Source organism: Cetorhinus maximus, chromosome 12, assembly GCF_964194155.1.
Source record: "Cetorhinus maximus chromosome 12, sCetMax3.hap1.1, whole genome shotgun sequence".
NCBI lineage: Eukaryota > Metazoa > Chordata > Chondrichthyes > Lamniformes > Cetorhinidae > Cetorhinus > Cetorhinus maximus.
The window spans coordinates 106,809,872-106,822,427 of NC_135890.1; the positions used below are offsets into that span (position 1 = coordinate 106,809,872).

At 43.4% G+C, this 12,556-nt stretch overlaps 1 protein-coding gene across 1 annotated transcript in view; it reads left to right on the forward strand.

Moving 5' to 3' along the window:
- pole (polymerase (DNA directed), epsilon) overlaps positions 1 to 12,556 on the forward strand; it is a 144,691-nt gene that overhangs the window by 22,036 nt on the left and 110,099 nt on the right. The window contains exons 13-17 of the mRNA XM_078554304.1: positions 866 to 998; positions 2,711 to 2,824; positions 9,381 to 9,593; positions 10,826 to 10,933; positions 11,740 to 11,868. Coding sequence (XP_078410430.1) covers positions 866 to 998; positions 2,711 to 2,824; positions 9,381 to 9,593; positions 10,826 to 10,933; positions 11,740 to 11,868 — 697 coding nt within the window. The remainder of the gene's footprint in view (positions 1 to 865; positions 999 to 2,710; positions 2,825 to 9,380; positions 9,594 to 10,825; positions 10,934 to 11,739; positions 11,869 to 12,556) is intronic.

The following is a 12,556-nucleotide window of genomic DNA, read 5'->3' on the forward strand; positions in this document are numbered from 1 at the left end:
CACGAAGAGTGTTTGTTTCCATCTACGTAATATCACATGGTTCTTTCCCTACCTCAGCTCATCTGCTGCTGAAGCCCTCATCAATGCCTTTATTAGCTCCAGATTTGACTATTCCAACACACTTCTGGTCAACCTCTCATCTTCCACCCTCCATAACTTTTAATCTAACTCACACCAAGTTTCATTCACCCCAGAACTCACTAACCTCATGCCTAGCAATATTTTCAAATCTCTCAATGACCTTGCCCGTCGCTATCTCTGTAGCCTTCTCCAGCCCTATGACCCTCAAATACCTGTCCTGCTCCAATTCTGGCCTCTTGTGCACCCCCTGCTGTAGTTGTTCCACTATTGGTAGCTATGCCTTCAACTTCCAAGATGCTAAGCTTGGGAATTCATTCCCTAAACCTTCTCGCCTACCTACCCCTCTCTCTCATCCTTTGAGATGCTTGTTAAAATGTTCTTCTTTGATGAGGCATTGCCCTAATATCTCTAAGTCTCCAATCTTGTTTGATAATGTTATGGTGGACTGCCTTGGGATGATTACTATGTTAAAAGTGCTAAATAATCGCAAGTTGTTATTGTTGAGACAAACAAATCAGCCCCCCCACAAGGAGTGTTGTGGGCAGTGATTTTTGTACCCACTGCACTTTGGGGGCAATTTGCTGCAGAAAACTCTACATATATGCTGAAAACTAATGGGGGTGGGTACCCCTCATCTTGTAAGGACAATGCACAGATACTTATGTTTGCTTCTAGGAATCTTTGTTCCAAATGTTCAGAATGACACAGATAGCAGTTACTCTCTCCATTTGGGCTGATGATGGACTGAAATCAATTTTTAAATCGAGTGCTCTTTTCATGCCAGGTGGGTGAAGCGAGACAGTTACCTCCCTGTGGGCAGTCAGAACTTGAAAGCTGCGGCTAAGGCCAAACTGGGATATGACCCCGTGGAGTTAGACCCTGAAGATATGTGTCGAATGGCCACTGAGGAACCACAGGTAACAATAGCAGATAGAGTAGTATATGTTCAGAATAGATGAAATAACAGGGGTTGCTTTGCAATAATTTGATGGAAAAGTGCTAGAAGATGGCAGAACTTGGGGCAGAATCTTCTGTTTGGCGAGCACGGGGGGGGCAGGGCCTGCTCCCCGACGCGTAAAATGACGCAGGGTGACATCGAGCGTGCGCCCCCACGTCATTTAGATTTTCAGTTCGGCGGGCACGCAGCCAAATCGGCTGCATGCCCCTAGAACTGTCAAAGGCCTATTAAGGCCATTAAAAAAGTAATTAAATGATTAATGGACCTGCCCATCCAACCTTAAGGTTGGTAGGCAGGCTGGGAGCCCAGGCGGGCTCCTGAAAATACATGAAACCTCATTCACGGGCAAGATGAGGGTATTAACATTTTTATAAAATGTTTAAATAAAAGAAATTGAAATGTCCCAGCTCATGTGACAGTGGCACATGAGTGGACATGTCAGTAATTTTTTTCCCCTTCTTTATTGAAATTTTCAAACCTGAGCCAATCCCCCTGAGGCAGCATAGCACTTCCTGGCGGATGTCATGCTGGGCGGGCCTTAATTGGCCAGCTCATGTAAAATGGCGACGCACTCCCAATCGAGGGTGCCAATTGGGAACCCGCCCACTCCCGTACAACCCCCCCAAAGTGGGGAAGATCCTGCCCTCGGGTTATTAGAAAAAAGAACAAGGGCACCTCAAAGGAAGCTGTATTGCTGGAAAACAGAGGTAGGATGGAAAGATGTGCCTCATGGTAGGAAATATGATACAAAATGGTCTGGCTGATGTAGAGACCAGTGATATAGAATTTGAAGGAAGTAATCCATCCTCATCGAAAGTGGGGCCATTGGAAATCAGCCGATGCACTTTGCCTGAGGTAAAGTGACTGTTCAGAACCCTGGTGTAGAAAGTGAAGTTATCAGAGCAGGTGTGGCTGAATTTGAGGAACTAGAAGCAATAAAATGAATCTTTACAGAAAGTGGAATGGAAGAGAACATAATCCAGGTATTTGAGAGCCTGGACTTGTATAAATACCTGAGAAACCTTTAGCCAGAAATGGGAGGCGAGTGAAGTTAGGGAAGGTAAGAGTTAAAATGGAATGTGAGACGACCAGAAGAACTACATCCCCAGGGTTGAGTGGAAATTGAAAGTGTATTAATTAAAATCTCTAGGAAGCTGAATCAGGAAGCAGCACCAACACAGTTATCAATTTAACTACCCAAGGGGTTGAGTAGTGTTGGAGCATAGTGTACAATAGACAGCCACACTGAGCTTATTGGAGCACTACTTTTGTTAAATAAAGTTGCTTTAGGTGAAAGCAGATTCAAAGGGCCAAATGGGCTACTTCCCCTATTTCTTATGTTTTTAAATTCAGTTGACAGAGGGTGATGGTGGCCAGCGATAGTTCCACTATTTGAAGAAGAGGCCCTGAAGCCATTCTTGTGAGGACTGGGGATTAGTTTATTACTCCACAAATCTGTTTACAACTGGACCAATACAAATATTTCTTGAATTTTTCCATTATAAATGCTTTAAATTGTATTTTAATTGGAACGTAGAAACGAATACAGTTAAGATCATTTATATTGTTTCATTTATGATTAAAAATTTTAAGATGATCAAGATCTCTGACCAAACAGCAGTGGGGGTATATGTTCCTAGAATATTAATGGATTTTTATTTCCTGCTGCAGACTTTAGCCACATATTCGGTCTCTGATGCTGTGGCTACCTATTATATGTACATGAAGTATGTGCACCCCTTCATTTTTGCCTTGTGTACGATCATCCCTATGGAACCTGATGAGGTATGTGTATAAAGTTTTGAGATTTTACTTGAATTCGTTCTCGGTTTGGAGATGCCAGCAATTATACATTTATTGCCCATCCTTCTTGCCTTGCCCATCCTTCTTGTCTTGAGAGATGCTGGTCTGCCTTCTTGAACTGATGCCATGACGGAGCTCCTATGATGATTTTTAGGAGGGAATTTCTGCAACCAAGAAAAGATAGTGCTAGATCACTGTCAGAATGGTTCTTGGGGTGATGGTTTTCCCATGACATTGCTGCTTTTGTCCTTTCTGGTGGCTAAGGTGACAGGGCAGGAAACTGTTGTTGAAATGATCTTGGCGAGTTGCTGCATAGTATCCTGTAGATCATACATACTAATACTAATGCTACAGTACATCGGCATGCCTGCCAGGTGTTTCCATCGCCAATCAAGTGCATTGCTCTGTCATGGATCATGTAATGCCTCTTGTGGTGTTGTGGTTGCATGCATCTAAGCAGCTGGAAATGGCTGGGTTGAGGAGCTCCTACAATGATGGGGCTTTTCAACAAGGATAACCAACTTCTGTTTAAAATGGAATGATGCCAAGACTGGAGAGCTTTCTCAATTCCTTCAGTTTTTCTGGCTTTTTGTGCCCCACTTGCTCAAATACTGCCTTAATGTTGAGATTGGCTGCTCTTGTTTGGATCAAAATTGTGATGAAATTTGGAGCAGAATGGTTCTGGCAAAATCCAAACTGAGCATTAGTAAGCAGATTAAAGATATATTACTCCTGTAATATTGTACCTTAACTTTTCTTAAAAAAAGCATTGAATATTGCACAATTCTAGGGATAAGTAAAAATAGTACATCTGTGAGGCATTGCCTTAGTTCAGCATATTGTTCCATGAAGTGATGGCATGTCAGTTTGTCTCTGTGCCTTCTCATATGTATCCAACCACAATACATCACTTCCAGAGTCCCTGAGGCAAACATCCTCAGCTCAATCATATTCAGTTGTTTCATCAATGACGTCCTTCTGTCATAGGATCAGTAGTGGGACTCCTCTCTGATTCCACATTTGCTGCTGTAAAGGAAGTTATACATTGCCAAAAGTAAAAGGACGAGAAATTTGGAGGGCACTTCACACCATCCAGTACTGTTCTTGTTTAGCTAGCCATCTTGTAAATTCACCTGTATGTTTACTTAACCAGGAGTGGTTTTGGGCCCTGAGAGATTGAGAGGAAATATTTCCACTTACAAACCCAGGGAGGTACATGTAATACGTTTTTTATTAAATTCATTCACGGGATGTGGTCGTCTCTGGCTAGACCAGCATTTATTGCCCATCCCTAGTTGCCTTTGAGAAGGTGGTGGTGAGCTGCTGTCTTGAACTGTTGCAGTCCATGTGGTGTAGGTACACCCACAGTGCTGTCAGGAAGAAAGTTCCAGGATTTTGACCCAGCAACAGTGGAGGAACGGCGATATATTTCCAAGTCAGGATGGTGAGTGACTTGGAGGGGAACTGCCAGGTGGTGGTGTTCCCACCTATCTGCTGCTCTTGCTCCCCTAGATGGTAGTGGTCGTGGGTTTGGAAGGTGCTGTCCAAAGAGCCTTGGTGAATTCCTGCAGCGCGTCTTGCAGATGGTGCATGCTGCTGCTGCTGTGCATTGGTGGTGGAGGGAGTGAATGTTTGTGGATGTGGTGCCAATCAATTGGGCTGCTTTGTCCTGGACAGTGTCATGCTTCTTGAGTGTTGTGGGAGCTGCACTCATCCAGGCAAGTGGGGTGTACTCATTCATGCTCCTGACTTGTGCCTTGCAGATGGTGAGCAGGCTTTGGGTAGTCAGGAGGTGTTATTCATCGCACAATTCCTAGCCTCTGACCTGCTCTTGTAGCCACAGTATTTATATGGCTAGTCCAGTTCAGTTTCTGGTCAATGGTAACCCCCGAAGCTGTTGATAGTGGGGGATTCAGTGATGGTAATGCCGTTGAACATCAGGGGGCAATGGTTGGATTTTCTCTTGTTGGAGATGGTCATTGCCTGACACTTGTGTGGCGCGAATGTTACTTGCCACTTGTCAGCCCAAGCCTGGATATTGTCCAGGTCTTGCTGCATTTGGACATGGACTGCTTCAGTATCTGAGAAGTCGAGAATGGTGCTGAACATTGTGCAAACATCAGCGAACATCCCCACTTCTGACCTGATGATAGAAGGAAGGTCATTGATGAAGCAGCTGAAGATGGTTGGGTTGAGGATACTACCCTGAGGAACTCCTGTAGTGATGTCCTGGAGCTGAGAAGACTGACTTCTAACAACCACAACCATCTTCCTTTGTGTTAGGCATGACTCTAACCAGCGAAGACCTTTCCCCCTGCTTCCCTTTGACTTCAGTTTTGCTAGGGCTCCTCGATGCCGCACTCACTCAAATGCTGCCTTGATGTTAAGGGCAGTCACTCTCACCTCACCTCGGAAGTTCAGCTCTTTTGTCCATGTTTGAACCAAGGCTGTAATAAGGTCAGGAGCTGAGTGGCCCTGGCAGAACCCAAACTGGGCGTTGAGTGAGCAAGTTATTGCTAAGCAAGTGCCACTTGTTAGCACTGTTGATGACCCCTTCCATTACTGATGATCGAGAGTAGACTGATGAGGTGTTGGCCGGGTTGGATTTGTCCTGCTTTTTGTGTACAGGACTGACCTGGACAAGTTTCCACGTAGCTGGGCAGATGCCAGTGTTATAGCTGTACTGTAACAGCTTGGCTGGGGGTGGGGCAAGTTCTCGAGCTCAGCCTTCAGTACTATTGCTGGAATATTGTCAGGGCCCATAGCCTTTGCAGTATCCAGTGCCTTCAGCCATTTCTTGATATCACGTGGAGTGAATCGAATTGGCTGAAGACTGGCATCTGTGATGCTGGGGACCCCCGGAGGAGGCTGAGATGGATCATCCACTCGGCACTTCTGGCTGAAGACTGTAGCAAATGCTTCAGCCTTATTTTTTACACAAATGTGCTGGGCTCCCCCATCGTTGAGGATGGGGATATTTGTGGAGCCTCCTCCTCCAGTGAGTTGTTTAATTGTCCACCACCATTCACGACTGGATGTGGCAGGACTGCAGAGCTCAGATCTGATCTGTTGCTTGTGTGATTGCTTAGCCCTGTCTATCACTTGCTGCTTATGCTGTTTGGCACACAAATTGTCCTGTGTTACAGCTCCACCAGGTTGACACCTCATTTTTATGTATGTTTGGTGCTGCTGCTGGCATGCCCTCCTGCACTCTTCATTGAACCAGAGTTGATCCCCTGGCTTGATGATAATGGTAGAGTGGGGGCTATGCTGGGCCAAGAGATTACAGATTGTGTTTGAGTATATTTCTGCTGCTGCTGATGGCCCACAGTACCTCGTGGATGCCCAGTCATGAGTTGCTAGATCTGTTCGAAATCTATCCCATTTAGCATGGTAGTAGTGTCACACAACACGATGGAGGGTATCCCCAATGTGAAGGCGAGACTTCGTCTCCACAACGACTGTGCGGTGGTCACTCCTACAGATACTGTCATGGACAGATGCATCTGCGACAGGTAGGGTGGTGAGGATGAGGTCAAGTATGTCCCTCTTGTTGTTCCCTTGCCACCTGACGCAGACCCAGTTCAGTAGCTGTGTCATTTAGGACTCGGCCAGCTTGGTCAGTAGTGGTGTTACCGAGCCACTCTTGGTGATGGACATTGAAGTCCCCCACCCAGAGCACATTCTGCACCCTTGATCCACTCACTGCTTCCTCCTAGTGATGTACAACATGGAGCAGCACTGATTCATCAGCTCAGGGAGGGCGATGTGTGGTAATCAGCAGGTGGTTTCATTGCCCATGTTTGACCTGATGCCATGAGACTTCATGGGGTCCAGAGTCGATGTTGAGGACTCCCAGGGCAACTCCCTCCTAGCTGTATACCACTGTGCCGCCACCTCTACTGGGCCCGTCCTGCCAGTGGGATAGGATATACCCAGGGATGGTAATGGTGGTGTCTGGGACATTATCTGTAAGATATGATTCCATGAGGATGACTATGTCAGGCTGTTGCTTGACCAGTCTATGAAACAGCTCGCCCAATTTTGGCACTAGCCCCCAGATGTTAGTAAGGAGGACTTTGCAGGGTCGGCAGGGCTGAGATTGCCGTTGTCGTTTCCGGTGCCTAGGTCGATGCCGGGTGGTCCGTTCGGTTTCATTCCTTTTTTGTGACTTTGTAGCGGTTTGTTACAACTGAAGGGCATTTAAGAGTCAACCGCATTGCTGTGGGTCTGGAGTTACACGTAGGCCAGACCAGGTAAGCACAACAAGATTTTCTTCCCTAAAGGACATAAGTGAACCCAGATGGCTTTTTGAAACAATCGACAATGGTTTCATGGTCATCATTACACTTTGAAATCCAGATTTTTATTGAATTCAAATTCCACCATCAGCCATGGTGGGATTTGAACTCTGGTCCCCAGAGCATTACCATGGGTCTCTGGATTACTAGTCCAGCAACAATGCTACTACGCCATCGCCTCCCCGTTTGAGCCAAAAACAGACCGGTTTTGCATATGCTTCAAATTCAGCTGCCAGTAATTTGAAAGTTTTATTGATTTGCTGCAAATTTACAAAACTGGTGACAGATGGAGTTCAGTGTGGGGGGGGGTGTTAGGTCATCCATTTGAGCTCTGAGAAATATAGATCGGAATATTTGTGGAGGAGTGGAGATTTGGGTGTCAACAGATGCAAATCACTGAAAGCTAATTTTTGGGTACAATAAGTAATCAAAAAAGCAAATGGAATGATTGCTTTCAATTCAAAGGGACTGGAATGGAGAAGTGATGTTTGAGTTGTACAGAAACTGTAAATACCATCTGCAGAGCTACATTTGTTTTTGGCCACCAAAACTCAGGAAAGATACACTGGCCTTAGAAAGGAAACAGTGCAAATTCACCAGTGTACCAGCGTTTAAAGGGTTAACTTATGAAAGCAGGTTGCACAAAATTGGCTTGCTTACCACTGAATTTAGAAGGCTAAAGGGTGATCTAATTGAAGAACTTGCTAAGGCTCCTTCCACAGTACCTTCCAAACCCATGACTTCTACCCCCAAGAAGGACAAGGGCAGCAGATGCGTGGGAATATCACCACCTGCAAGTGCCCCTCCAATCCACTGACTTGAAACCATATCGTCATTCCTTTGCTGGGTCAAAACCCTGGAGCTCCTTGCTAACAGCACAGTGTAGATGTACCAACACCACATGGATTGCTGCAGTTCAAGAAGACAGCTCACCATCTTCTCGAGGGCAATTGGGGATGGGCTACAAATGCTGGCCTAACCAACGACACCTGTATTCTGGTATTTTAAAAAGGTATTTATAAAGGGATTTGATAGGCTAGATACAGAGAAACCATTTCCTCTGGTGGGAGGAATCCAGAAAAGAAGGGCATAATCTAAATATTAGAGCTCAGCTGCTCAGAAGTAAGATCTGGAAGGTAGATAAGGTGGTTAAGAAGGCATATGGGATACTTGCCTTTATTAGCCGAGGCATAGAACACAAGAGCAGGCAGGTTATGCTGGAACTATATAAAACACTGGTTAGACCACAGCTAGGGTATTGCGTGCAGTTCTGGAATCCGCATTATAGGAAGGATGTGATTGCACTAGAGAGAGTGCAGAGGAGATTTACCAGGATGTTGCCTGGGCTGGAGAGTTTTAGTTATGAGGAGAGATTGGTTAGACTGGGTTATTTTCCCTGGAGCAGAGGAGATTGAGGGGAGACATGATTGAGGTGTATAAAATTGAGTGGCATAGATAGGGTAGACAGGAAGGAACTTTTCCCCTTGGTGGAGGGATCAATAACCAGGGGACATAGATTTAAGGTAAGGGGCAGGAGGTTTAGAGGGGATGTGAAGAAGAATTTTTTCACCCAGAGGGTGTTGGGAATCTGGAACTCACTGCCTGAAAGGGTGGTAGAGGCAGAAATCCTCATAACATTTAAGAAGTATTTGGATGTGCACTTGTGATGCCATGGTATACAAGGCTATGGGCCTAGTGCTTGAAAATTGGATAAGAATAGTTAGGTACTTGTTTGACCGGCGCAGCCTCGATGGGCCGAAGGGCCTTTTTCTGTGCTGTAGACCTCTGTGACTCTATTTCACAAAGGTTAATGGAAATCTGGACCCCTCCAGATTGATTGATCGATTGAAATTTTTCAAGTCTTGATTTTTTTTTTAGGCATGGGTATTAAGGGATATGAACAAAAGGCAAATAAATAGAGTTGAAATGCAAAGCAACCATGGTATGATTGAGTATTGGGACGGATTTGAGGTGCTAAATGGCCCAAACCTGGGTTTCCACATACCTTCTATCGATTGCTGTTTGCAATGCACTGTTCCTGTCACAAGATGGCACTAAGGTTTTACAACGTCAATAATATGACAGTATTTGCATTTTATATATAATAAAGCATTTGGTAGATTTGTTAATTTACCTGATACGGTCAATTTCTACCTTTCTATATTAGGATTTCATGCAGTTCAGTGATTGAATATATTTTCATTCCTGGCAGTAAGTTCTGCTTTATCTCTTATCAGGTGCTACGAAAAGGGTCTGGAACACTTTGTGAGGCACTCCTGATGGTGCAGGCTTTTCACGCCAACATAATCTTCCCAAACAAGCAAGAACAAGTCTTCAATAAGCTAACAAATGATGGTCACGTGCTTGATTCGGAGACTTATGTAGGGGGACACGTGGAGGCTTTGGAATCGGGAGTTTTTCGCAGTGACATACCATGCCGATTTAAAATGGTGTGTATCAAAACTACCACTTCTGCCATCAGATTTAAGTGCACAACAGGAATTATGGAGTTTATCTGAAATCTATGTGAAACTGCACCTGTAGCATAGCAGAAGCCAAACTGTTTAACACCAAAATAGCTAGCTGCTAGCGGTTAAAATCGATCTATATAGTACCCCTGTCTTCAGATGCTAGACTGCAACTTCATACAAGTTTTACTATCAATGCAATTCCTTAGTGGGGAAGAGTAGATATGGGTTCGCTGCCCCCTTTTATGCTTAATTGTGCTGGGAGAAACTTGGAATCACAGTGTTATAGCACAAACAGGTGAGCCAGCCCATCCTGTCTGTGCCATTTTTTTTTAGTCTCCTTGAATCATACACACTTAATTTTCTCTTTTTACGCATCTATCTAATACTCTTTAAAGAACTTGTGGAATGTGCTTCAGCTTCAATTTACAACAATTAGTTTCATGTTCTAATCAGCTTTTGTGTGGAAAATTGTTTTTCTAAACTTCTTTAAATTCTTGTGATTTTTTTTTTCCTTAAATAACTACCATCTAATTTCAGCCTCATCTGCCTATAGAAGCAATTAATCACTATGATAACTCTTAATAACCTTGAAGCCTTCTATTAGAATAATTCTTTGACAGGAGGAACGTCTCTGATCGGCAAGGCCGGTCTTGCGTGATTTTTCTTGAGAATGGAGCCTCTGGCTGTGTTTACCTCCTTAGGAGAGTTTGAACATTGGGTTGTGGCTGTAAGTCAAATGTGTGACCTGCATCAATAAAATTCTAAACTAGTTAACGTAATACCCCTTTTTCACCCTCAGTATATTTGTATTCAATGAACAGCAGTAGAATTGGAGGACAGTGTTTGACACCCAATTACTGAGGGGTCAGAAGGTTTTGCATGAGAAAAGGGAAAATCTGTGGGAGGACCCTTGTCCTTTCCTCCCTTGCTTCCTCCTCTGACAATCTTGCTTAGGTATTAGCAGTAAGCAGTTTATTGCTTCAAAATTTCAGCATGGTTCTGCTGTCTGCCATCTCTGCCAGTCGCAAGAAATTCTTCATCTTCATAATGTTTTTAGTCAATTTTATTTTATATGTAAATTAAGAATAAAGCAGTGCTAGTAAGGAATTTAGTCTAGAGATTTAATTGGAATTGTAATCCTATATTGGAGTTTTGTTTGTCAGACATACATCGTTGAATCCATTGTAATTTCTCATTGTCTTCGTTTTTAGAACCCAGCAGCGTTTGATTTCTTGCTGCAGAGAGTGGAACACACCATGCGACATGCTATTGAAGAGGAGGAAAAAGTTCCCATGGAACAGGTTACCAATTTCCAAGAGGTGAGTATTATACTGTTTTATTTTTGAGGTTGTGTGTGCTGTAATTCCATTCAAGCCACCTTTTAAGTAAAAATCTTAAAGGCTATGGGTATGTACTGCAATTGACTCTTGTATATTATTTTGGGGCAGCCTATGTCACATTTCCTCACCTTGCATAAATTTCTTCTGCATTTGCGTACAACTACTTTCGTTCAAATTTTGAAATTATGGCACATTGTCTGGAGTTTTCAACTGGATGGAAAGCCATTCCCTATTTTTCCTGCCATTCTTTTCATTGTCTCTAAATGCCTTAACTATCCCATTTCCAGGGAAAGATAACCCAAATTATCCAGTTTCTCAATACAGCTCAGTCCCTTAATGCCTGCTATCGCCCTGGTAAAATCATTCACAGATTTTTCCACAACTAGTTTATCCTTAAAGCTGCTGCCTAAAACTGTGCATAATGCAAATATTTCAAAGCATTTTACATCTTTTGAATAGCAAACTTCATATATTTTAACAACGTTTAATAGCAAATGGTGTTTAGACCATTTTAATTTAACTTGTTACGTTTTTTCCTTCCAATTTTTGTATTGTGATTCTCTTGTATCCCACACTGTGAAAAGTAACTGAATACACAATTGTTGATGGCGTTGGTTAACAGTTCTTTTATGTTCAATGTACATACAAGTCGATGCTGCTGAAGGAGGAAAGAAGTCAAACTGTATGACTCGATACCTTGGGTTGTGAGCGATGTTGCGAGTAGCTTGTGCTCAAAAGTAGTTTACTTCTGTGGAATTTTAGACTGATTTATTTTCTTCCTGTAGGTCTGTGATGAGATTAAAAAGAAACTAAACTGTTTGAAGGAAGTCCCCAACAGGATTGAATGTCCGCTCATTTACCACTTGGATGTTGGGGCAATGTACCCTAACATCATTCTGACCAACCGCTTACAGGTACTGTATTAGATTAATTAACGTAATGTTAGCTTGTGGTTTCAGTGAGGGAATATCTTTCTCTGACCTAAATTATCTTTGCATGACATCCAACTTTGGCTCCTCATCTGGTTGCCATGAGCTGTTGTCTAACCAGTAGTTCTTCTATGTTGCTGATGACTCAAAACATGTTGAATAAGTCAGAATGGTGCATAATTGAGGTATCCAGTGCTATAAATATTGTTTTAATGTTGTATGGTAGGAGGCTTCTAAACAGTTTACAGTTACCAAAAATTAGAGTTGCTCATGTCTCAAGTTCCTAGTCTTGTCTTGACTGTAAGAATCAGCACTCTGCTGAAGCAGGAGAAATTCTCTGACGTTGCGCTTGGGGTTGGCCAGCAATTAATGTCCAAGATGAAATTCGTTTAGTATCTGTTCACTCTTGTAATTAATTGGTATAATTACTGTGTTAATCTCATTCAGGTTTGATCTACATCGAGTGTGCAGCATAGAAACAGACCATTCGGCCAACTGGGCAATGTTGGTGCCTATGCTTCACAAAAGCCTCCTCCCACACGACTTCATCTAATGCTATTGGCATGTCTTTCTGTTCCTCTCTCTCTCTAGCTACCCTTAAATGCAGCTATGCCTTTTGCCTCAACTGATCTTTGTGGTAGTGTGTTTGACCTTCTTACCATACTTGAGGTGA